At 37.9% G+C, this 23,994-nt stretch overlaps 1 protein-coding gene across 2 annotated transcripts in view; it reads left to right on the top strand.

Annotated features, from left to right (window-relative positions):
• LOC129770900 (zwei Ig domain protein zig-8) overlaps window positions 1–23,994 on the top strand; it is a 702,824-nt gene that overhangs the window by 409,971 nt on the left and 268,859 nt on the right. Inside the window, exon 4 of one of the 2 annotated variants that reach the window (XM_055774072.1) lies at window positions 9,452–9,526. In XM_055774072.1, the coding sequence (XP_055630047.1) occupies window positions 9,452–9,526 (75 nt within the window). Of the gene's footprint in view, window positions 1–9,451; window positions 9,542–23,994 lie in introns of both variants that reach the window. The other variant, XM_055774071.1, reaches the window with a different exon arrangement.

The following is a 23,994-nucleotide window of genomic DNA, read 5'->3' as shown; positions in this document are numbered from 1 at the left end:
ATTGTGTTTAAATATGATAATTTCCACTTCAAAATTCATAGGTATTATCAATTAAAAATTCAAAACGATAGGTTGATTGTGACCTTGCCATTTCGACTAATAACCTTGAAAATTCGTGTTGGAATACTATTTACCAAATTCTGCTGAACGTTTACTTGCTGGTATTGTAACGGGATAACACATTATCCTGTTTAACACATCTTTCCTTTCCCACACATCATTTTCCCCACACATCATTTTCCCCACACATCATAAATTTCAATGCATGTCAAGTGCAACCAAATATCGCTGTCCCAAAATAATAAATAACATTAGTCGAATGTATGTTTATTACTTTCCGAGCGTTGCGCATAGCAATTACCGGCACCTTTTCTCTCTCTCTCTCTCTCTCTCTCTCTCTGTCTCTCTCTCCTCTCTCTCTCTCTCTCTCTCTCTCTCTCTCTCTTTCTCTCTCTGTCTCTCTGTCTCTCTCTGTCTCTCTCTCTCTCTCTGTCTTTCTCTCTCTCTCTCTCCCTTTACATAGAATGTTTTAAGTTTGAGCCACGCGTGACCGCGTGTTTATGATTGTAAGCTGTGTAGAGTTTAAGACAGTATTTAAGGAAATGAACAATAAAGATTGAAGAACAGTCGATATAGACACGATTCGAAGAAAACCTCTACTTTCAGAGTATGAATAGAAGCAATGTTTTGCTGGATTGTTTTGGAATTTTTTGTGACGATATCCACGCAAAAACGGTGGGAGAGAGGATTCCAGAATATGTGTGTAATCCTCGAATTATGTGAAAGCTTTTTTGAGCTTTCCGGTTGCGCAGAATCCCACCCAAACCATGCACGAGCCTCCACCAAAATTCCTGGTTGGAAAATACGGTGCCTTTTTTCCGTAAATCACACCAGTACCCGTTGAAACCGTCAGAACCATTTAAATTGAACTTGTTTTCGTCAGTGAAAATAACCTATAAAGGGTGTGTCACATCAAATTGCATCACGGAAAAAACGCTGTAGAAATTTAATTTTTAGGAATTATATCTTCAGCTTTGGTTTTATAATCAGATAAGAGTGTATAGATCACGTTGGCCATGCTTCACTGTCAATTTTTCGTAAATTTGGAAAAATGTCGTCGAACGAAAAAGAGCGTCGTGAATTAATCTTGTACACTCATTTCGAGAATCCGTAGTTGTCACATCGGGACATCGGTAAGATGCTGGGAATCGTCCAATCCACGGTCAGCAGAGTACTAAAACGATACTTCGAGAACCTAACCATCGACCGGAAGGTGAAGAACGGCAAAAATGGATGCTCCGTCAGTGAAAAAGATCACAAGCGCGTAGTTAAGCAGTTTAGACGTGATCCGTGAAGTTCGGTCCGAGATGTCGCCAATAAGCTGAATTTGTCAAGTTCATTCGTCCAGCGGACCAAGCAGCGGGAGGGCCTGCGTACATACAAGGTTCAGAAGGCTCCTAACCGCGACGAAAGGCAAAACATGGTTGGGAAGACGCGAGCCCGGAAGCTGTACACCGAAATGCTGACGAAGCCGCATTGCCTGTAAAATGGACGACGAAACCTACGTCAAAGTGGACTTTCGTCAGCTGCCGGGCCTGTTGTTCTTCTCCGCAGAGGACAAATTCAGCGTTCCGGAGGAGATTCGCAAGCAGAAACTATCCAAGTTTGCCAAAAAGTACATGGTGTGGCAAGCGATCTGCTCTTGCGGAAAGCGGAGCGCCCCCTTCGTGATGACCGGCACGGTAAACGGGCAGGTTTACCTTAAGGAGTGCCTACAGAAGCGCTTACTACCACTATTGAAGCAACACGAGGGCCCGACCATCTTCTGGCCGAATCTCGCTTCGTGCCACTATTCAAAGGACGTGTTGGAGTGGTACGAAGTCAACGGGGTCACCTTCGTGCCAAAGGAAATGAACCCGCCCAACGCGCCGGAGCTTCGCCCAATAGAGAAATATTGGGCGATTATGAAGCAGGCCCTCCGGAAGAACCCAAAAGTTGTCAAATCGGAGGCGGACTTCAAGAGAAAATGGATTTCTGCTCATAGAAAACTACAACCTGACGTTGTACAGAACCTTATGGACGGGGTAAAGAGGAAGGTGCGAGCATACGGGCTTGGGCTCGAAGTATGAATAAGAAGAAAATGCCAAAAGTTGTTTAATAGTTTTTATTTTACTGTCTAAAATTTTCAAAAGGATCGGTCTACTGGGCGAATTTCTACAGCGTTTTTTCCGTGATGCAATTTGATGTGACACACCCTTTACACTGAAGAACTCTTCGTTATGTTATGAAGCAAAATGTATTCTTTTGGAAACATTCTTTGTCACAACATACCATGTCCCACTGTCGGTTCATGTGAGCTTTGGCAAAACTCAGACGTCTTCCTATGTGAGATGGTGTAAGATGAGGAGTTTTAAACTTTTAAGCCCTCTTTATGTGAGGATTATTCACCAAAATTTAACGAATTGTCACCCGAGCAGTTGAGTAGTTCAAACATTGCTTTATTTGCACATGCGATTTTGAGGTATTCGAAGCTGCTCTAGCTGCTTATCCCGATCAGAGAGCTTCGATTTACGTAGAGCTCTCTCTTTCTCAACGTATCCTTGAGGATTCGCCAAATAATTGAGCACTACTTGATGGGATCGTCCAATCCGACGAGCAATTTCTCTAATACCAACATTTTCTTGGTGAAATGCATCGATTTGTCTTTCTTCTCTCTCCGTGAGCACTTTTCCCTTCGGCATTTTCCAGATTTATTGATCAAAACAACTAAAACAACGAAAGATGTAACTGGTCTTATAGAAACTTGACATTTAAAAAAAAAAACAGAAACATTCGTTTACGCTCAGCGCTTGCACACACACATATGAAAATCATGCAATGTATGGTAGTCACCAATACCTACACACTAGAATATGAATTAAAGCATTGTTTGTTTTCAATGACACAAAGCAGCAAGATCATGGAAGGATCTGAGCCTAGAGACACGGACGGAAAATTGACGTAGGACTTTGAGGAGATTTTGTAACTTCTCAGAAATCCGTAAAGGGCCTGGCTGGGTAAGAAAGTGGAAAGTGTCCCCAAACCAAACCCACTCCATAGAAAATATTGTATAGGGTACCAAATAAGAAATTTTGGCTATTTTTTAGAACCCCTATGAGGTTCACCATAGGATCTATGGTAATAAACGTACTTTTCAATTTTTTGCACGCCATTCTCGATAGCTTTGAGTGGAGTTCTTCGCGTGAGGGTGATGCAGTCAAGACGTGCTCGTGTGCACTCTTTATCTGCTTTCCAAATGTTGGTGTTTCTTCATGAATTTCGGCCAAAAGTTTGTTAAACGTGTATAAAAATGTGCTTCATATGTTGAATCTTTCAAATCCAGTGTGGATTGCATCAACATCCGAGATCAGATTTCCAAAACAAAAAAGGAATGAATGGTTTGTTCGGTGGAGGATCCGTTTTTCTCGCGTGTGTTAGTGCGATCACGTTGTTTGTTCGTTTGATTCCGGGCTCGGAATTTGTGCGTTTCTCTTTTCGTCGCGTGTTCATCATATGTGTGTATGTGTATGAAATGGATTGTTGCCGCCGTGTCGAATCATGTTTTAAATTTTGTTTTGAAAAAAGTCGAAAGATACTGAAACCGTATAGTATACTGAATTTGAAAAAAATGTTCCAGTGCTAGCTACCGTTCTAAGTCATATTTCGGACGCTTAAGGCATATGATGCAGAAAACAGATTTTAACTTTCTGCACAGGTATTATTTTGTTAACATTTTCAATAAATTTGTTCAATATGCTTTTAAGCTTTCTACTTTGGTACCTAATTGATTGAAAACATAAAAAAATCATCGAATAAAATGCCTTCCAAATGAAGCGAATAAGAATCAAACTTCAGACACTAAATCAAATTTCGGACAGTTTATTTTGTAATTTTTTGGACGAAAATTACATTACACTTGATTATATTTGAGGGGCTCAGAATGCAAGGGGTGTAAGTGACTTGATTGTTTTCTATTCATCAACTTTTTATTTAGTTAATAACTCAACTGCAAAAACTTTCCAATTTAAGTTTGCTATAGAATCCGATAGATGAGGTTCTGACCTATTTTCCACGTTGGTAAATTCAGCTGGGAATGTATTTGCAGCTAAGTTATGAACCAAAGAGAGAGAGTCGATATAGGGAAATCAATCAAATCACTTATACCCCTTTCATTCTAAGCCCCTCATTTTATAGTCAACTGAGAAACACTTACCAAGCAATCATAGTAAACTGTTAACGATGATGAGAACTGATGAAACACGGGAGAAATTTAAATATTTATGAACAGCTACGTGCTCACGCGAAGCAAACGTCAAACACAAACGATAATGAGTAGTGTTGTAAGATTTCTGCCGATTATGTTATAATTCAAATGTAGTTCTCATGTGAATTGATAGTGAAACCAAGGGATTACTCTAAAGAAGCAATTGTGAAGTTAATTTGATAGTTATACCATCAGTGCATTGAGTATTTCAAGATATTAGAACAAAGTGTCCGAAATATGATTCAGAACGGTATGTGAATTCAACTTAAAACTTAGTATAACGTTCTGATTTGTGTAAAATCCAATTGTTGATCAATACGCAGCGTGAGGGTAAGAGAGAAATTGTGTATAATATCAAATATTCTCTGCCTGCATAGGATTTTACTTTCATCCCATCCAAAGCATTTGTTCCATATTGAATAATATGTTATATAACTTGCTTTGTGAGAAACATTTGAACTTTTCTCACGGAGATTCGGCAGTAAGTCGGTTCTCTTACATGGGCCTAGCCCAGGGCTCATGTTTAAGCCCCCTTTTGTACAACTTCTATGTAAGCGACATCGACAATTGCCTTACACAAAATTGCAGCCTAAGACAACTTGCAGATGATGGAGTGGTGTCTGTCGTAGGATCAAACGAATCCGACCTGCAAGGACCCTTACAAGATACTTTGAACAATTTTTCAACCTGGGCCATTGGACTAGGGATCGAATTCTCCACGGAGAAAACAGAGATGGTGGTTTTTTCTAGGAAGCATAGACCAGCAAAACCAAAGCTTCAACTTTTGGGTAAACCGATCACTCATGCTATGTCATTCAAGTATCTTGGGGTCTGGTTCGACTCCAAATGTACTTGGGGGGCCCATATTAGGTATTTGAGTAAAAAATGCCAACAAAGAATAAACTTTCTCCGTACAATTACCGGCACCTGGTGGGGAGCCCATCCCGAAGATCTTATAATGTTGTATCGAACAACTATTCTCTCAGTGATGGAGTATGGCAGTTTCTGTTTTCAATCAGCTGCCAAAACACACCTCATTAAACTCGAGCGAATTCAGTATCTTTGTCTCCGTATTGCGTTGGGATGTATGCCCTCAACGCATACCATGAGTCTCGAGGTTTTGGCAGGCCTACTCCCACTAAAAGATCGCTTCAATTTATTATCTCTTCGGTTCTTCATCCGGTGTAAGGTTATGAACCCATTGGTGATCGGAAATTTTGAGCAGCTGATCGAGCTAAATTTTCACTCCGGATTCATGAGTTCATATCATGAATTCATCTCCATGCAGGTTGATCCTTCATCGTATATTCCCAACCGTGTTTGTTTCCCTGACTACATCAATTCCTCTGTGCATTTTGATCTGTCCATGAAGCAAGATATCCATGGATATTCAGATTAGCTTCTATCGAGGATCGTTCCAACGATCTTCGATGAAAAATATAGGGGTATCAATTGTGATAATATGTACTTTACTGATGGGTCCACTATAAATGAGTCCACAGGATTTGGAGTGTTCAACGAATTTTTTAGCACCTCACACAGTCTTCAGAATCCTTGCTCAGTGTATATTGCTGAATTGCAATTCATTGGGCGCTGGACAGCGTCGCCTCACGACCTGTTGAACACTATTACATTGTAACGGATAGTCTTAGCTCTGTCGAAGCTATCCGTTCAGTGAGGCCGGAAAAGCACTCGCCGTACTTCCTTGAGAGAATACGAGAAATTTTGAGTGCTTTATCCAGACGCTGTTATGTCATTACCTTTGTGTGGGTCCCTTCTCATTGCTCAATTCCGGGTAATGAGAGGGCTGACTCATTAGCAAAGGTAGGTGCGATTGAGGGCGACATTTATCAGCGTCAAATCGCATTCAATGAATTTTATTCTTTAGTCCGTAAAAATACCATCGCTAACTGGCAACGCAAATGGAATGAAGATGAATTGGGCCGGTGGTTTCACTAAATTTCCCCTAAGGTTAGCCTCAAACCGTGGTTCAAAAGTCTGGACTTGAGTCGGGACTTTATTCGCACCTTCTCCCGACTTATGTCCAATCACTGTTCGTTAGATGCGCTATTCTTTCGTTTCAATCTTGCCAGTAGCAATCTCTGTGTTTGTGGCCAAGGTTACCAGGACATCGAGCACGTTGTTTGGTCGTGCGAGGTGTATCTTGTTGCCAGATCGAATTTAGAAAAACCTATGTAACTGAGCCTGTAAAAATAAATGGCTTAAATAAAAAAAAATAAAAAGCATTTGTTCCATGCATTTGTAACCTCGAAAATAATTAATTTCTATTTATCGATTTCTGAGACGAACCAGCCCAGGAGGCTGAAAGTCTCAAAAATGAAGAATTAAAAAAAATTATAGATTTCATTCGCGGTCATCGATTCTGTCCACTTTTTATAATCATTTTATCTTTTTAAAAACATCGATAAAGAATACGCTCGATGATTAACGGATTATAAATTATTCTTATTCATTATAGATTTATTTTAGATAAGTTCTCTAGGTTACCTTCTTAGGTTTTCTAAAGTTTATTTTCGCCATCCCGATTAGATATCTATTAATTTCTATGAATCGTACTCGGTTACCTTTTCAGGTTTCTCAAAGTTATTTTTCTGCGATGAAATTTCGACAAAAAAGATGCGTTAAATAATTAAATAACAATAGCTGGTCCAATAAATTGTTTAGGATTTCCTTCTCAGGTCATCTAGAGATAATCTCTGCTGCGCGTGACACATGAAGTTTTTGTTTCGTCGTGTAGTCAATAGCTTGCGTTTACATAAAGGGTATTTCACATCAAATTGCATCACGGAAAAAACGCTGTAGAAATTTAATTTTTAGGAATTATATCTTCAGCTTTCGCTTATAATTAGTTAAGAGTGTATAGATCACGTAGGCCATGCTTCACTGTCAATTTTTCGTGAATTTGGAAAACTGTCGTCGAACGAAAAAGAGCGTCGTGAATTAATCCTGTGCACTCATTTCGAGAATCCGGAGTTGTCACATCGGGACATCGGTAAGATGCTGAGAATCGTCCAACCCACGGTCAGCAGAGTATTGAAACGATACTTCGAGAACCTAACCATCGACCGGAAGGTGAAGAACGGCAAAAATGGATGCTCCGTCAGTGAAAAAGATCACAAGCGCGTAATTAAGCAGTTTAGACGTGATCCGAGAAGTTCGGTCCGGGATGTCGTCAATAAGCTGAATTTCTCAAGTTCATTTGTCCAGCGGACCAAGCAGCGGGAGGGCCTGCGTACATACAAAGTTCAGAAGGCTCCTAACCGCGACGAAAGGCAAAACATGGTTGGGAAGACGCGAGCCCGGAAGCTGTACACCGAAATGCTGACGAAGCCGCATTGCCTGTAAAATGGACGACGAAACCTACGTCAAAGTGGACTTTCGTCAGCTGCCGGGCCTGTTGTTCTTCTCCGCAGAGGACAAATTCAGCGTTCCGGAGGAGATTCGCAAGCAGAAACTATCCAAGTTTGCCAAAAAGTACATGGTGTGGCAAGCGATCTGCTCTTGCGGAAAGCGGAGCGCCCCCTTCGTGATGACCGGCACGGTAAACGGGCAGGTTTACCTTAAGGAGTGCCTACAGAAGCGCTTACTACCACTATTGAAGCAACACGAGGGCCCGACCATCTTCTGGCCGAATCTCGCTTCGTGCCACTATTCAAAGGACGTGTTGGAGTGGTACGAAGTCAACGGGGTCACCTTCGTGCCAAAGGAAATGAACCCGCCCAACGCGCCGGAGCTTCGCCCAATAGAGAAATATTGGGCGATTATGAAGCAGGCCCTCCGGAAGAACCCAAAAGTTGTCAAATCGGAGGCGGACTTCAAGAGAAAATGGATTTCTGCTCATAGAAAACTACAACCTGACGTTGTACAGAACCTTATGGACGGGGTAAAGAGGAAGGTGCGAGCATACGGGCTTGGGCTCGAAGTATGAATAAGAAGAAAATGCCAAAAGTTGTTTAATAGTTTTTATTTTACTGTCTAAAATTTTCGAAAGGATCGGTCTACTGGGCGAATTTCTACAGCGTTTTTTCCGTGATGCAATTTGATGTGACACACCCTTTAATCACATCACTTACCGCAGTGAATCCTGATTTTTCTTAACCATTCCCACTAACAACTATCCCTTCCATGATAAACGCTAGGGAACCACGCTATAGCGACGACCCTTCTGGCCTTCGGGCGGCGAATATCATACTGACATTCCTTCTCTCCCCCTGGTGACTCTAAGGACGTGGCCGGCGTCGTTGTTGACCACTTAAAGCTCGAATCACCGAAAATTGCACAACGAGAGAGATTTGCTAGCCCCAGGCGTCATTCTGTGTGTTATGTGCAATTTGGTTGGTTCAGGTCAATCACGGAGAGCAACTACGAATCGTACAGTCTACCCAAGCTCAAGCTCAAGCTCAATGACACAGAGCAGCAAGATTACCACCTGGTCTTATATAAGTTGGACAGAGTGTATAAGTAGAGCATCATAGGTTAGGGCATTCGGATACGGAGGCGAAATGAAGATAATTAAACTTAGTTTACTCATTTCATTCAATATCTTGGAAATTTAATAATAATTTTGAGTGTGTGCAATTTTATCGTGAACACTCTTTATCCATAGTGAAATTCGCTGAGTCTCTCAAGTAACGTCTTGTACTATCCTATTATCGGCTACAACATACAACAACAACAACGACAACCGGTGAATCGGTTCTATCCAGAAGCGCAAAGTAAAACTTCCAGGGCACACTCTCACTGGCAGACATCCGCAGCAATGGAGTGGAGTTTTTTGCGATGCTGTCACTGGCGCAGCGCTCGCGGAACAACAAGGAAATTGTGAGTGTAATTAACGTTCCTAGATCGGTCCTTGGATTATACGGATTGCGCCCCGCTCGTTTAATTATGGTGCTTATCTATAGAACAACTTGCAACAAGTTCAATGAGAATTACTGTCATTATGGTGTGTACCGCGAGTATATGTTTAGTGGTGATAGCGGGAGAAAGAAGGGGTGTCGTTAAAACAAGAGTTACCTGAATTGATGAGAATTTCAATTTTCCCGTTAAGCTTATTTTATAGTTAGTTGAAATTTACCAATTCAGCATCAATGTAACGTCAAGTTTTTTTCTCTATTCTCTTTACAGATGATGGCACACAACACAACCGTCCAGCTGGGCGGCGTGGCGTTCCTGGTCTGCAAGGTGGCCGGCGTGGACAGAGTGGGTGTACATTGGGTTTGTTTTGGTGTTCAAATTTTGCATTGTTGTTCATGGAATGTTTCGCCCCGCTCCTATTTTAGTATCTCCCTAGTCGTTACCATGCCCGAAACCACAGTCGTAAAGTCGGGACACCATCCATCCATTGTTATGACAGCCGAGCACTGCACAAAATCCCATTACACTTCCGACAAAACACTTCATCCCCGCTGAAAGCGTCGGATTACTGATGAGAAAACTTTCCCTAAAACGGTAAATATTGATTTAGTGCTGGGAAAGTTTTGTTGTGAATAAATACACACTCGAACACCGCCCTCCCTAAATGTGATACATCCTGGCGCCATTAGTCAATGCTTTCCCCCGCGCAATTTCCTCGTCCGCCTACCCGCCTGGCGGACAGGAGGGCAAATGACGACACTTCCGTGGGCACAAAGTTTGTCTCAGTTCGTGTAGAGCTCACAACAGGAGCAAGTTACAATTTAGCTTAGCGGTACCTCCCGACCGCTTCGTGTGGGTGTGTGATGTGAATATTTTCGCTTCGACATCACTTTTCTAGCCGCGGAATAGTTAAGTATGTCTGCCGTGTGTGTGTGTTTGTGTGTTTGCGTATTGTGCACACACAATAGCTTCACACAATGGGTGTAATTTCCGATGAATTTTCCATTCCATTCACCAAATAGCAAAATGTCGACGAAGAGGGAGAAAAGTTATTTTGCATTGAAATAACAGCGTTTGCAATTTTCTGACAGCGAGTGTAAACAAAGTGTACTTGTGCGTTCATTTGGGTGTGTGTTTTTGAGAAGGAGATGGGAGCGGTTCATGTTTATCAAATGAGACATTGTTCAAAGTAATCGAAAATAACGGATGGCACTGACATTGATAAGTTGAAAGTTTGAGTAGATGTATTTGGTGATACACGCAATTAGTCGTTTTATCCATTTCAATAACTTTATCGTTTACTGCAGGAGTGGCCAAAGGATAGACATTTTCGAGGATGTCATAAGCAATACGAGAGTAATTATCCGTTTGGCACCGAGTTATGGAAAGTTAAAGTGCAACAACTGATGACACAATTGAATAAACAGCAATCGTTTTTTGACGTAGAACTACGTCTTTCATTAAGGGTGCCAAATCAGAAAACAGGTCACGTTTCTATGAAATAAAGTTAACGTTCATGACTATTTTTGCCGTGAACGGATTCTGGCGATTTACATACCAAACGAATCGGAAATTCCCTAAGATTTGTTTGATATACTATACTTTACAATCCCATAGTTTGTATATGGTTTAAATTGATGAAAATTGGAAGCATTCCCATTTCTCATCAATTTGTTCTGTCCATTTGTGTGCTTTCCCGAACAGAGCTATAAATAACGAGCAACTTATCGACGAGCAACGAAGGTGAAATTTAGGATGTAAAGTCTCCGTGAACAAAGTCAAAGAAGAAGAACGAAGGGGAATATTTGCCTAAAGTATAAACAGTAGATCTTGCTGAGGCCAACTTCATTCTTCGTGAGGATACCGACTGGGCAACACCGTTGCTGGGCGAGCTTGACGGTGAGGGATCGAATGGTTTTCTCAAGGCAATGGGGGTGGAGGAGTAATATGAGGAAAGAGTAGATTTTTCCAAGGGCCTTTTTGAAGGCTAGAGACGAATGAACTGAGGAAGTTCATAGTCTCTTTAATTCAACAAGGAAAGGAAGGAAAGGCAAACTTTCAGTATCAGTATCTAGATACGAAACAATGAAAATCGCTTGTTCTTCCTTGTTTTACGCCATCACATGACTTCGTTTCGAACTGAGCTGAGGACGCGACCAAATGACTCACTCGCTGATGTCTCTGGCATTGCAATCATTGCATCAAACTGATGTTTTGAGCTACAAAATTGTGTGGGGAATCATCAAGCTAGGCTATCGCCAGCTCACCAAGAGAATGAATGTTCTGGAATTTTGTCAGTGATTTGGTTTCGCATGACAGTAGGAAAACTCTCTCCACAAAGGATGACAGCTAAGCTAATCTAGACTGGAAATATTAACAGAAAGGGCTTCTGTTGAGAAAAGCGCAAAACAGAGATAAATGTGTGTATATTTAGTTGCTTCAAGCCATCGATATATGGCTTTGTGTGCGTACGTATGTGCTTCATCGGCAGTTTTAAACAAGCGACTTGAATTAAACTACAGCGTAGTTCTACGTCAACAATGCGGTCGTGTCTTGGACACAACCTCCTATAATTTTTTTCGAGATCAACTTCTAAATCGAATACAGCCACAATAGCCTCATTCTAAGTGGCTGACATTTTATTAAAACATAAGAAGCCTTTTGAAGACGGTGAAATATGGAAGGAGAGTTTTATTGAAGCGGGAGAATTATTATTCGAACATTTTAGCAATAAATCTGAAATAATTTCTTCAATCAAAGAAATGTCTCTGTCGAGGAACACCATTATGCGCAGAACAGAAGCAATGAATAAAAATTTGGAAGAGATTTATTTTATTTTTATTTTCTATAAAATTCATAATACATGTAACCTAATAATGGTTCTCAAAGTATGTATTACTACCGCTATCTATAAAGAATCTAATCACATAAATGCATTTTACACGCTCTTCTGAATTTATGGAATGATGTTGTTGATTTGATCGTTCGTGGAAGGCTGTTCCATAGCCTTATTGCTCGATTTTCAATAGAAACTCTCAAAATATTTGTTTCACATCTTGGGAGTAGCAAATTATGAGTTCGTGGAAGTGATGACGCAACGAAAAGGTATTCCAAGTATTTTGGGGCATTTCTTAGCATTTTAAAAGTCATAGTGCACGTTCGGAAATCCAAATATTCGCTGTAGCTACAGTTGAGGATTGATTTTGAAGATTCAGAGATATGGTCAAATCTATTGAGTCCATACACAAATCTGGTAACTGAATTAAAAGCCAATTGCAATTTGCGAAAATTTATGTACATGGAAAATAGTTGAGGGCCTAAGATCGACCCTTGAGGTACGCCACTTTCAACCTGGACAATATCAGATTTTGTACCGTTGAAGTCAACATATTGAGAGCGGTTCGACAAATAGCTTGATATCAATGCAACAGAAGATTCATGCAGCATAAAACAGCGTGCAAGTTTTTTGTAAAGTAACAGATGATTTATAGAATCAAACGCTTTACTGAAATCAAGCAGTACTAATACAGTTAACATCTTTTTGTCCAGTGCGCGTCGAATATCGTTATCAATTTTTATCAAGGCGGTCGTGGTGCTGCAGTTTTTACGATAGCCTGATTAAAAGCGACAAAGTAGTTCATTCCCATTTCAATATTCGTTCAACTGGTTTGAAGAATCTTTTTAAAAATTTTAGAGTTGAAAGAACATATCGATGAATGCCTGTTCTTATCCTTACAATTCATAAGAATGTGTTTCCAGGATATGTCTGTTAGAGAAGAACAGTTAACGATTTTACCGATGAAGGGACAAACGAGAGGTCGAGATATATACAACTCGTTCAAGTCCTTTATTACTGAAACAGGATTTTCAATACAGAAATTGGTATCGATTACGACTGATGGAGCTCCTTCTATGATTGGAAGTCATAATGGATTCATAGGTCTTTGCAAAAACGATGATGATATTCCAAACTTTACCAATTACCACTGTATCATTCATCAGCAGACACTGTGTTCAAAAATTTTTAAAACAGATGATGTGATGAATTTGGCATTCAAAATAGTTAATTCTATACGTGGAAGCAGTTTGCAGAGACGCAGATTCAGAGCATTACTCGAGGATTGTGAATCAGATATCGAAGAGTTGCTTTTACAAACCGACGTTAGGTGGCTGAGCCGTGCCAAATTTCTTAAAAGATTCTTAGATCTTTTACCAGAAATAAAAGAATTTATAACAACTGGCATCATATCCTCATATCATATCCTCAATTGGATGATTATAAGTTGGTACATGATCTCGCTTTCCTTTGTGACATCACAGCGAAGCTGAATGATTTAAATTTGAAACTTCAAGGAAGAAACAAAACGGTGACTGAAATGGTTAGTGACGTAAATGCATTCAAGGGGAAACTCACACTCCTAGAAGTACAATTAAGAAGAGGAGATTTGAAACAGTTCGAGAACATGGCGGCTAAATACACAGATGGTCACACCTATGAATATGATAGTTATGCTGAGAAAATTTCTGCACTACGAAATGAGTTCCACAGATGATTTCAAGATATTTCTGAACTAGAGGACATAATATTGGTCATGTCATTCCCGTTCAATGATGGAATCAATATTGAAGAAATATCAGTGAAATTAAAAAAATTTCTGGGTGTGGACCACATATTTATTGAAATCCTCACTTTGAATAACGATATATTTTTGAAATCAAGACCTTCATCTGGAAACAGTCATTAGAATTTACTTTGCGAGGAAAAGTATCCATGTTTATGGAAATGTGCTGCATATTTGACAACATTTTTCGGATCAACTCATCTCTGCGAAACAACATTTTCTGCTATGCATTCTATCAAAACAAAACATCGCTCTCGTTTGACAGATGACCATTTGACAGCCTGTTTACGAATAGCTATTAGTACTTATAAACAAAAATATGATAAGCTTGCCGAAAATATGCAATGTCACGTTTCCAGCGCTTCATCAGATACAAGATAATCATTTAAGATAATTTGTATTGAAAATAAAATTGTTAGCAGTTGAAAAAATAAACGAAAGATTTTTTTATTATAATAAATAGTTTTTGAGAAGAAATAAAACTTGTGTATGCTTGAAACAACTAAAAATAAAAATATATTATGTTGGTAGCCCGCCGACTGAATCTGAAAAAAAAGTCGCCCGTAGTGGTGAAAAGTTTGGCCACCACTGGTTTACTGCATTCAGTAGGGAGAGTTCAACGAACTGTTAAATTATTCTGAAGGTGATCGATGAACGGATAGATTCTGGCAGTTATTGTGTTTTTTTAATTGCTATAATTTTTTTATTTTAAAACATATTAAACTGATAAATCTTTCTGAAATTTTAATATATTTTTTTATTCTTGAACCCCTAAGTATGCGGTGTGGTTCGCAATTATAACGATGTCACGTGATGTTTTTTTCCCTTTATTTATTTAATTAGGCTCAAGTGGATAAAGAGCCACCATCAAGCAATACATTTTAAAACTATTTGAATATATTATAACTACATAATCATTAACTGAAGTATAATTGTCTAAAACTACAGTGCAACTACAGTGCAATAGAAAAAAAAAAAATTTATTCCTTCGTTGCCTCGTCGGTGCCTGTGGTGGGTCGTAACAACTACATCGCCAGTTAATGTAGCAACGGTAACCTTTGGTAGTGACAGTGCCTCCTTGTTATGTTAATAGCTCCTGTAATGATCTTATCTCAACGGGTACTAAGTTCTGCTTGTGTAATAGGAAAGGAAGGGAGAATGGACAGTGGGAGTAGGAGATGTGACCTAAATAATAACATTAGCGCTTCTTAGGAAGACATATATGGGGAATATAAAATTAGGGTCCCGAATAGCTAAGATATCGCGAACTGGCATGCGTGAGTGTACTCCTTGAGCCTCTAAATCGGCAACCAGTTTGATTCTTTCATCGCAAAATTCATTACATGACCAAACAACGTGCTCGATGTCATGATACCCCTCACCACATTTGCATAAATTGTTAGTAGCAAGACCTATGCGGAAGAGATGTGCATTTAGCGCGGAATGATTGGACATCAATCTGGACATAGTTCTAATAAAATTCCTGTCAAGATCTAACCCTTTAAACCAGGCCTTCGTTGGAACTTTGAGGATAATAGAGTACAGCCATCTTCCAAGCTCATCTCTGTTCCATTGGTTTTGCCAACTGGTGAGTGACTGCTGTCGGGAAATGGAGAAGAATTCCCGATACTATTTGTCTTTCAAAAATTGTACCCTGTATACTACCCATCTTTGCGAGTGTATCCGCTTTCTCATTACCAGGAATAGAGCAATGTGAAGGAATCCAAATGAAAGCGATTCGAATACTTTTATCAACAAGAAAAAATCAATGCATCCTTAATTTTGATAAGAAAATATGATGCTTTCGTCTGTTGTTTCAAGGATTAAATGGCTTGTATACTGCTAAGACTATCCGAGAAAACAAAATAGTGATCAGGTGGTAAGGACTCATTATTCTCATTGCATGATTGCAGCCAGTTCGGCAACATACACTGAACAAGGGTCTTCAAGTTTATGGATAGTGTGATGTTCATTAAAGATACCAAAACCAGTGGATCCGTTGATTCTTGAACCATCAGTGAAAAACATTCTTGAAGAATTGATATGATTATATTTTGAAGCGAAAATATTAGGGATTAACGATGATCGAACATGAGCTGAAATGTCTCGAGTTTCGTCCTTCATAGAAAGATCGAAATCAACGGAAGATCTGCAGAAGTTCGGAAAGCTTATTATTGCTGAAGATGTCTGCTGAAGGTTTTATTTCTTGAGAAATGTAATGAGAGAACAGAACATGGATCATGGTTCGATTCGAGAAGCTTCTTACAATTCTCAATTACTAATGGGGTCATGATTTCGCTTCGGATTAAGAAGCGATAGGACAGTTCCCAAAACCGAACCTGCAATGGTAAAAAACCTGCCAGGACTTTAAGGCTCATGTTGTGTGTTGATTGCACGCACCCTAAGGATAAACGCAAGCAACGATACTGTATCCTCTCCAGTTTAATGATATGGGTTTTAGCAGCAGAACGGAAACAAAACGAACCATACTCCATGACTGATAGTATTGTAGTATTGTATAGCCGTATTAGGTCTTCTGGTTGAGCACTGGAGCTTCACAGCCCATATAGATAAATTATTTAAGGAAATTTGCAGCGATCTTTGCAAATCAATAGTTCTAGTACCTGATATGGATACAACACTATCATCTGCCAGTTGCCTCAAAGTACATCCATCTGCAAGATGATCATCTGTATCATTGATATAGAAATTATACAGAAGAGAACTTAAGCATGAACCTTGAGGGAGACCTATGTAGCTAGTCCTAGAAACGGCACAATTTCCATGTATGGTTCTTCAAAAGATTAAATTTGACTCCATCGGAACCAGGAGCTGAATTATTGCACGAAAGAAGTGCAAGTGAGAATTCAGTCATAGAAAAAACAATGTCTCGTTATTACTGTTGGAAGACGATGTATTACGAGATATGTCTTCTGCAGAGTCAAAATCTGGACATACTTTTTTGGCAAAATCAAGAATCCATCGGTCGAAATAATCTTTGTTTTCGTTTGTATGGTTTTTGTTTCGCAAACACCTGGCTGTGTTCCATAGGGTACTCATAGATGTTTCCCTTGACCATAGACATATCGTCGCCAGTAACTGCGTTTTTTCGCTCCAGTAAGATTTTTGAATTTGGTCTCCAAAAGTTCATACTTTTCAAAACTTTCCATTGAGCCATTTTTGCGAAAATTTTTGGGTCGAATTGATGCTCTCTGATATAATACTAGGAAATTTCTCCCAGTCAATATTATGGGTAAGATCGTATACAACTTCGACCAATTTCTGTGGGCACATCTCATTGGCAATAGAAACAAGGATTGGTAAGTGATCGCTACCGTGAGGATATTGGATTACTTCCCACATACAATCTAACGATAAAGCGGACGAACAGAGTGACAAGTCTAGTGTACTTTCTCTTGCAGGGGGTTTGGGTACTCTTGTAACTTTGCCAGTGTTCAAAATTGATAAATTGAAATTATCGCATAGATCGTAGATGATTGAGGAACGGTTATACTCATAGAGTGCCCCCCAGGCCACACTATGTGAATTGAAATCACCCTAGATTAACTTGGGTTCAGGTAAAATCTCGATAATTCCATCGAGTTGGTTGCGTGAAATTCCAACTTTGGAAGGAATATATACAGAAGCAATGCATAGGTCTTTTTCCCTTATTGTGGTTTGACAAGCCACTACCTCGATTCCTAGAAGCGATAGTAATGGGATTTCATAGAAGGAATGGCGTTTTTTGATCCCCAAAAGAACGCCACCGTGTGAGTCTCTTCGGTCTAAACGGATAATGTTAAAATCATGAAAATTCAAGTCCTCATCAGGGGTAAGCCATGTTTAACAAAGAGCAAATACGTCAGAATTTATATTGTTGACTAAAAATTTTAACGATTCGATTTTGGGTTTAATACTTCTGCAGTTCCATTGAATAACTTTAATTATATCTATATCGCTTATAGAACAATTAGGCATCGAGAGAGAAAATGGTTGCAAGGAGGGGCCATTTTTCTGTCAAAAATGCAAACATTGCAGAAACCAAACTAACGATAATACTTTTGAGGGGATCGGGAATATTCAAAGCATCTAGAATGTGATTCGCAATACTTGGAAGGGAAAATAACCCAACTTTGGAAGACCCGGACGGAGTGTTCACGTCTTTTTGTGTTCTCGGGGAAGTAGAACCTGGAAGTGTTCGCTTTGGAGGTGTTTGCTTCGAAGGTGTTTGCTTCTATGTAATAATTCAACTGTAATTCTCAAATTAAGTGATAGTTAAAAAAAGGGATTACTCTAAAGAAGCAATTGTGATATATAATTTATATAACTTTATAGTTATACCATCAGTGCATTAAGCATTTCAATATATTAGAACAAAGTGTCCGAAATATGATTCGGAACGGTACTTTCAAATTTCAAATTTCAAAAATTTGAAATTTGAAAGTTCACGATCTGGTAAATTTCGTCGAACGAGAAAATATTACACATTTTTCTCATTTTGCTGTTTGATAACTCCAGATTCATGGATCGACTAGTAGCCATCAGTATTTTGTAAATATTTTGTGTTGCTGTTCAATTTGAATTTTCAAATTATCACATACCCTGCATATTTGTCGTGAAACTGATGCTGTTTAAATCGGATGCGCTTCCTATTTCAATTTTCAACCAGTCTCCAAACAATGCAAACATTTTACTGAGATTTAGATCTTCCGAAAGGCACCGTGAGTCTGGCGTGTAATTTCGTCGATTGGATATGCTCATGACGAATTTTATCTTGTAAACGCACAAGTTTTAAATAACTTTGCACGAAATATTCAAAAAAGAATTAGACTTACTTACTTTTACTTTTTTTAATTACTTTTTGAAAAGTGTAAAAATTGTTTTATTGATTTTTACAAAAAAAATATAACTAAAAATATATGATACCTAAACAATTTTGGTCAAAAGATGAAATCTAAGATTTTGGTCAAATTTCATTAAATTTCATTAAAAGTATTAAAAATATCAAATTTTTTTTCTTTAACTTTTCACTGAAAAAAAAAACATTTTAAAAAGTAAAACTCTAATTTTGTCTAAAGCCAAGACAGCAATACAGTGTATTTGGAAAAATTTTAGATCTTTGAAAAATAAAGTAGAAGACATTACCTTTTTATCTCTTATAATTTCTTAAATATAAAGCATTTTTAAATGGAGACTCCTGAATATAAAACTCGCAACATTGAAATATTATACTCGCAACATTGATATATTTATAAATAGAAAAAAGGTAGCAGAGCATATAAATCGCTATAATTTATACATTAAAAATGTTACGAATCAAACATTGATAGTAATTATTCAAAGAAAAACATCAAAAAGTTGATGTTCGTAAAACTTTTTCCCTGTAAAAATGCCCGTCTATCAATGTATGGGTAACTTGATGGAAATTGTATGGAATATTCATATATTCATAAATTTTTGAAAAACATTTTTTCGAGAAAAATAAATTTTAATGTTGAAAATATTTTTTTCCAATGTATTCTTTTTTTAAATTTATTTGATTATTTTTAATCCACACATGAATAATTTCCTACATCTCATTCTTTGACTAAAATTTTATTCGTTCGATAGTTTTTTCAGTTTTTCCCAACTTTTTTTCGAAAAATCTTAATTCAAAAACTATGAGACCTACAAAATGTTGGTTAAGGAATTTCCAACATTATGTAGGTTTTCATTATAAAATATCATACAAATATTTGAAAAAAAAAATCATTGAAAAAAAATTTTTTTTACAACATTAAAATTAATTTTTCTTGCAAACATGTGTTTTTAAAATTTCGAAAAAATAAATATAAATAAAAAATATTTTACGATTTTTTTTTTGTTTTTACTTAAAAGTCTTTCAGCCGCTGGCTGATTCGTCTCTGTATATTCAACGAAACAATAAAAGTTTTGGAACGCTTGAAACCTGACAATATGTTGATTGAACGCAGAGTTATTTACAACAACGATCGTTTTAAAAACTGTCTCCATCAAAGTTGTTACATATGATGGAGCGCTAATAAGAATATGAGTATAAAAGTTAGAGCAAAAAAACCGTTCTTTTCACGATGACCCTTATGCAAAAAAAAAGTTCTTCTATATTTTAATATCATCGATTTAGTACTTTATTTCATTAGCGTCATCATTAAAAAGAACGGATTGTTTTGCTTGGTTTTGCTGAACTTGTAAATATTTTAGTGATACTCAAAGTTATTAGTGTTTGTCTTTAAACACGCCCTTTTGTGTTTGAAATGATTATTGACGACTTTTTTTAATGTTTTGTATTGCAAATTTTTTGTTTCGTTGAGCTTTAGAAGTTGTCTGTAGACAGTTTTGACGTAGAATTTGAAATATGAGAGTTAGAGCAAAAAAGCCGTTCTTTTCACGACGACCCTCATGCGATAGAAAAGGGTAAATCGATGATATCAAAAGATATATATATTTTTTTAAAGTTGTTTAAAATAACAGGGGCTACAACATAGTCAAAATATGTTTATCTATATCTATAAAGATAAGAGTTTTGATTCCATCGAAAATTATGGTCATCTACTTGACCACAATGAAATATTACATTAACATTAAAATATTAATGTTATCAAAAAATAGGATGTCCAAAATTTTCGATGAAATCGAAAATCTAACTGTCTTATCTTTATAGATATAGATAAACATAGTTCGTCTATGTTGTAGCCCCTGCTATTTTGAGCAACTTTGTGAGTAAAAAATTTCTTCTATATTTAAATATCATCGATTTAGTACTTTTTTGCATAAGCGTCATCATCAAAAAGAACGGATTGTTTTGCTTGGTTCTGCAGAACTTGTAAATATTTTAGTGATACTCATAGTTACTAGTGTTTTTTTTAAACACGCCCTTTTGTGTTTGAAATGTTTATTGACGATATTTTTTTTTAATGTTCTGTATTGCAAAATTTTTGTTTCGTTGAGCTTTAGAAGTCGTCTGTAGACAGTTTAGATGTAGAATTTGAAATACGAGAGTTAGAGCAAAAAAGCCATGTTTTCATGGCCACTCTAATGCTACTTAAGCTGTTAAGAAGAGCTAAAAACTACTTTGTCGAAAACAGTTATTTTCTAAACAAAAACTAAAAGCAAAATTTTTTTTTCGGAGATAGTTTTTATTACATTTCAAATGAAAGAAACAGAGTCGTTCTAAGTGACGTACTTTTTAGATAAGGATCACTTTAAGGCAAACGGTTTGGGCTCATTGAGAGTTCAAAAACTCTTACCTCGTTCAGATTTTACCAAACGCATAGAACGATGTTTTCATCAAATATTATCTTTTATCACAACTTAAAATATTTGCATTGAGTAACCTAACACTTTATTTCGATAGCGATGCTACAAGAATAGACCGATAGATACAGCAAACGACGCCATATTTTTCCAGCTCTCTTGACATTCCTCGTCAGTAAGGTTTGCCATTTCATAATGGAAAAATATACGATCCAACAACGAGTCGAGATAATTAAAATTTACTACCGAAATTCGGAGTCAATGTCCTCAACTTTAGAAGCGCTACGTCCAATTTATGGTTGTCATCATTTCTGGCTGAATGGCTTCGTCCATAATCAAAATATGCGTTATTGGTCAGACAGCAATCCACCATATGAGTCACCATTGCATCCCGAAAAAAATACGGTTTGGTGCGGTTTATGGTCCGGCGGCATCATTGGGCCGTACTTCTATCGTGATGATCGAGACCGGCACGTTACTGTGAATGGGAATCGCTACCGCTCAGGGATAACCGAATATTTTTGGCCCGAATTGGAAAACCGCCGAAAATTGGGTTCAGCGTCTGGACTTCTGCAAGCGTGCCCGTGGTGGCCATGCAAAAGAAATCGAGTTCCATACATAATGGCATCAAATGTACTTTCACATGAATAAAGAATTTCATTGATATCCAAAACCGTTTTAGTTTTATTTAAAAAAAAACTTTTGTAGCGCTGTTATTGAAAACCCCGATACAAGCTTCTTCAGTGCAGCGTAATTTATATATACCACTGCAAATAAGGCGCACGCAAATTGCTCGCTTGCAGAGATCACGAGTTCAATTCTCACTCCCGATATTCTTCCAAAACTGGAAGTAAAAGTGACGAACCAGCCGAAATGTGTTGAAAGTCACTATAATAGAGAACAAAAAATTGCTCGCTTGAAATGCAAATGCAGTGCACGCTCGAAGGACACTGAGGAGGGAGGGAATATACGCATTGTAATTGTTATTCCATTTAGCAGACTCGCCTTCTTAACGCTAATGTCACACACAGTGGTTTGGCTTGATTCTAAGTGCTAATGAAAACCATTTCGCAGGGCCGATAATGTGTTGGGAATGATATTATATTTGTCGCAAACAGCGGAGCAATTTTGTTCGCCATTTCAGATCAAAGGTGCTCCTGAAATGATGGGGAGCATTTGTGTATTTTTGCATCACACGCAAACATTGTTGTTTTTATGCGTTGCCAAATGTAGATTGACATGAGGTTTAAATTAATTGTTTAATACAAATGTGGAATAACAGTAGTGTTGGAACAAACATATAATCGCCTGTGACTGTGTGTGTGTTAACAACGAAAATGATCGCGATATCTGTTATACCTATAGAACAAAGAAGAAGAAGAACGTATGCAATGAATTCTCCGTGCGAAACAAATTGCGACATTTTGCCAGATTGTGTGTTGTTCTCGTGAGAGCAAAATAAATCATGAATCAACCTGGCTGAAGATACGAAACCACAAAACCACGCAAATCATCGACATTTTCCAGGGGCACCAAAACTTTATACTAAAGAGTTATCCCAACAGAGTGGATACATTTTAAAATAATATGCGAAGTGATAGATGAGCGAATTGAACTAAATAATTCCGTAGTCCTTTGTCTAAGGGCGGTTGTGTGCGATTCAATGTAACCCAAAAATGGCAGCTCATATAAAAATATGTCCCGAGAGTGACTTCTAGTGACCCGTCGAAATTTTCATTGATTAAATATCTAATCTTAATCTGAGTGAGGAATCGAGATGAATATTGAACGCAGCCAAACCTCACGATATGTGTTATGAAGTAATGCGGAAGGTAAAGAGACTGGCGGTAAGAAGGACTGGTTAGAAGAATCTCGATGGTATCTTCGGAAACTTATGTTACTATTTTCCGAATTTACCAATGTTTTCACTGCAATAAAAACAGTCCGACAAACTGAACTTTTTTGTGGTGTAGTTGAAACAAACGTATTATGAGGGTAAGAAGGTAATATATGATACACGAGCAATGTTGCCACATTGAAATCTGTATTTCCGAGCAAAAAAATGGGTAGGTTATATCTATGATATAACGCAAGGTTGACGTAGGACTACCTTAGCTTAGCAATCATTTGTTTAAATTGATTAAAATTTTGATTGAAAGAAACAATTTCCGAATTCAATTGAATTCAATATATTTACTTTGTGAGTAAAAAGATTGTATAATGCCATGTAAGGTCAATTTATGCAATAGATTATGTTCTCCATTACAAGTAAATTTAATGACGGTCCTTTTACATTTGGTATGATGACATCTTGATTTTGATATCTGTGTTAGGCAAACACATTTCAATCAGAACAAAAATGACCCCGATTTGCATGTATTTGCAATGCCGATTTCCCCAGACACCTTAGTTTAGATTCCTTAATTAGGTAAACACATTTCAGTCGGAACAAAAATACCCCCGACTTTCATGTATTTGCAATGCCGATTTCTCTAACGCTGCTTGGTTTTGAAGTCTGTGTTAGGGGACACATTTCGTTGCGAACAAAAGTCCCCATACTTTCATGTGTTTGCAATGCCGATTTCCCTAAGGATGCTAGGTTTTGATGGCTGTGTTGGGGAAACCGTAAATCGGACCAATCAAAACGAGGTAGTTAGGGCGTTTAGATAACGCTCAACATTTTACAGGTATTCAATTGTTTATCTAATGAAAAATAACATTTTATTAATTGCGGTAGAAGCGTAGAAATATTCCGTAACAATTGATGCAAACATCTTTCGGATCCAGTTAGAAATGTTCGAGTTATAAGCATTTGGAATCTTTCATTTTTTCCTGTATGTTCTATGTTTAGGTTTTCATTTTACTCCCATATACTCCGGTTAGACGTAATCCCACGTCAAAAATCATTTTTATCTGTAG

Source organism: Toxorhynchites rutilus, chromosome 2, assembly GCF_029784135.1.
Source record: "Toxorhynchites rutilus septentrionalis strain SRP chromosome 2, ASM2978413v1, whole genome shotgun sequence".
NCBI classification, from domain to species: Eukaryota; Metazoa; Arthropoda; class Insecta; order Diptera; family Culicidae; genus Toxorhynchites; species Toxorhynchites rutilus.
The sequence above is the reverse complement of the archived record's forward strand: the minus strand, read 5'-3'. Positions and strand labels throughout refer to the sequence as shown.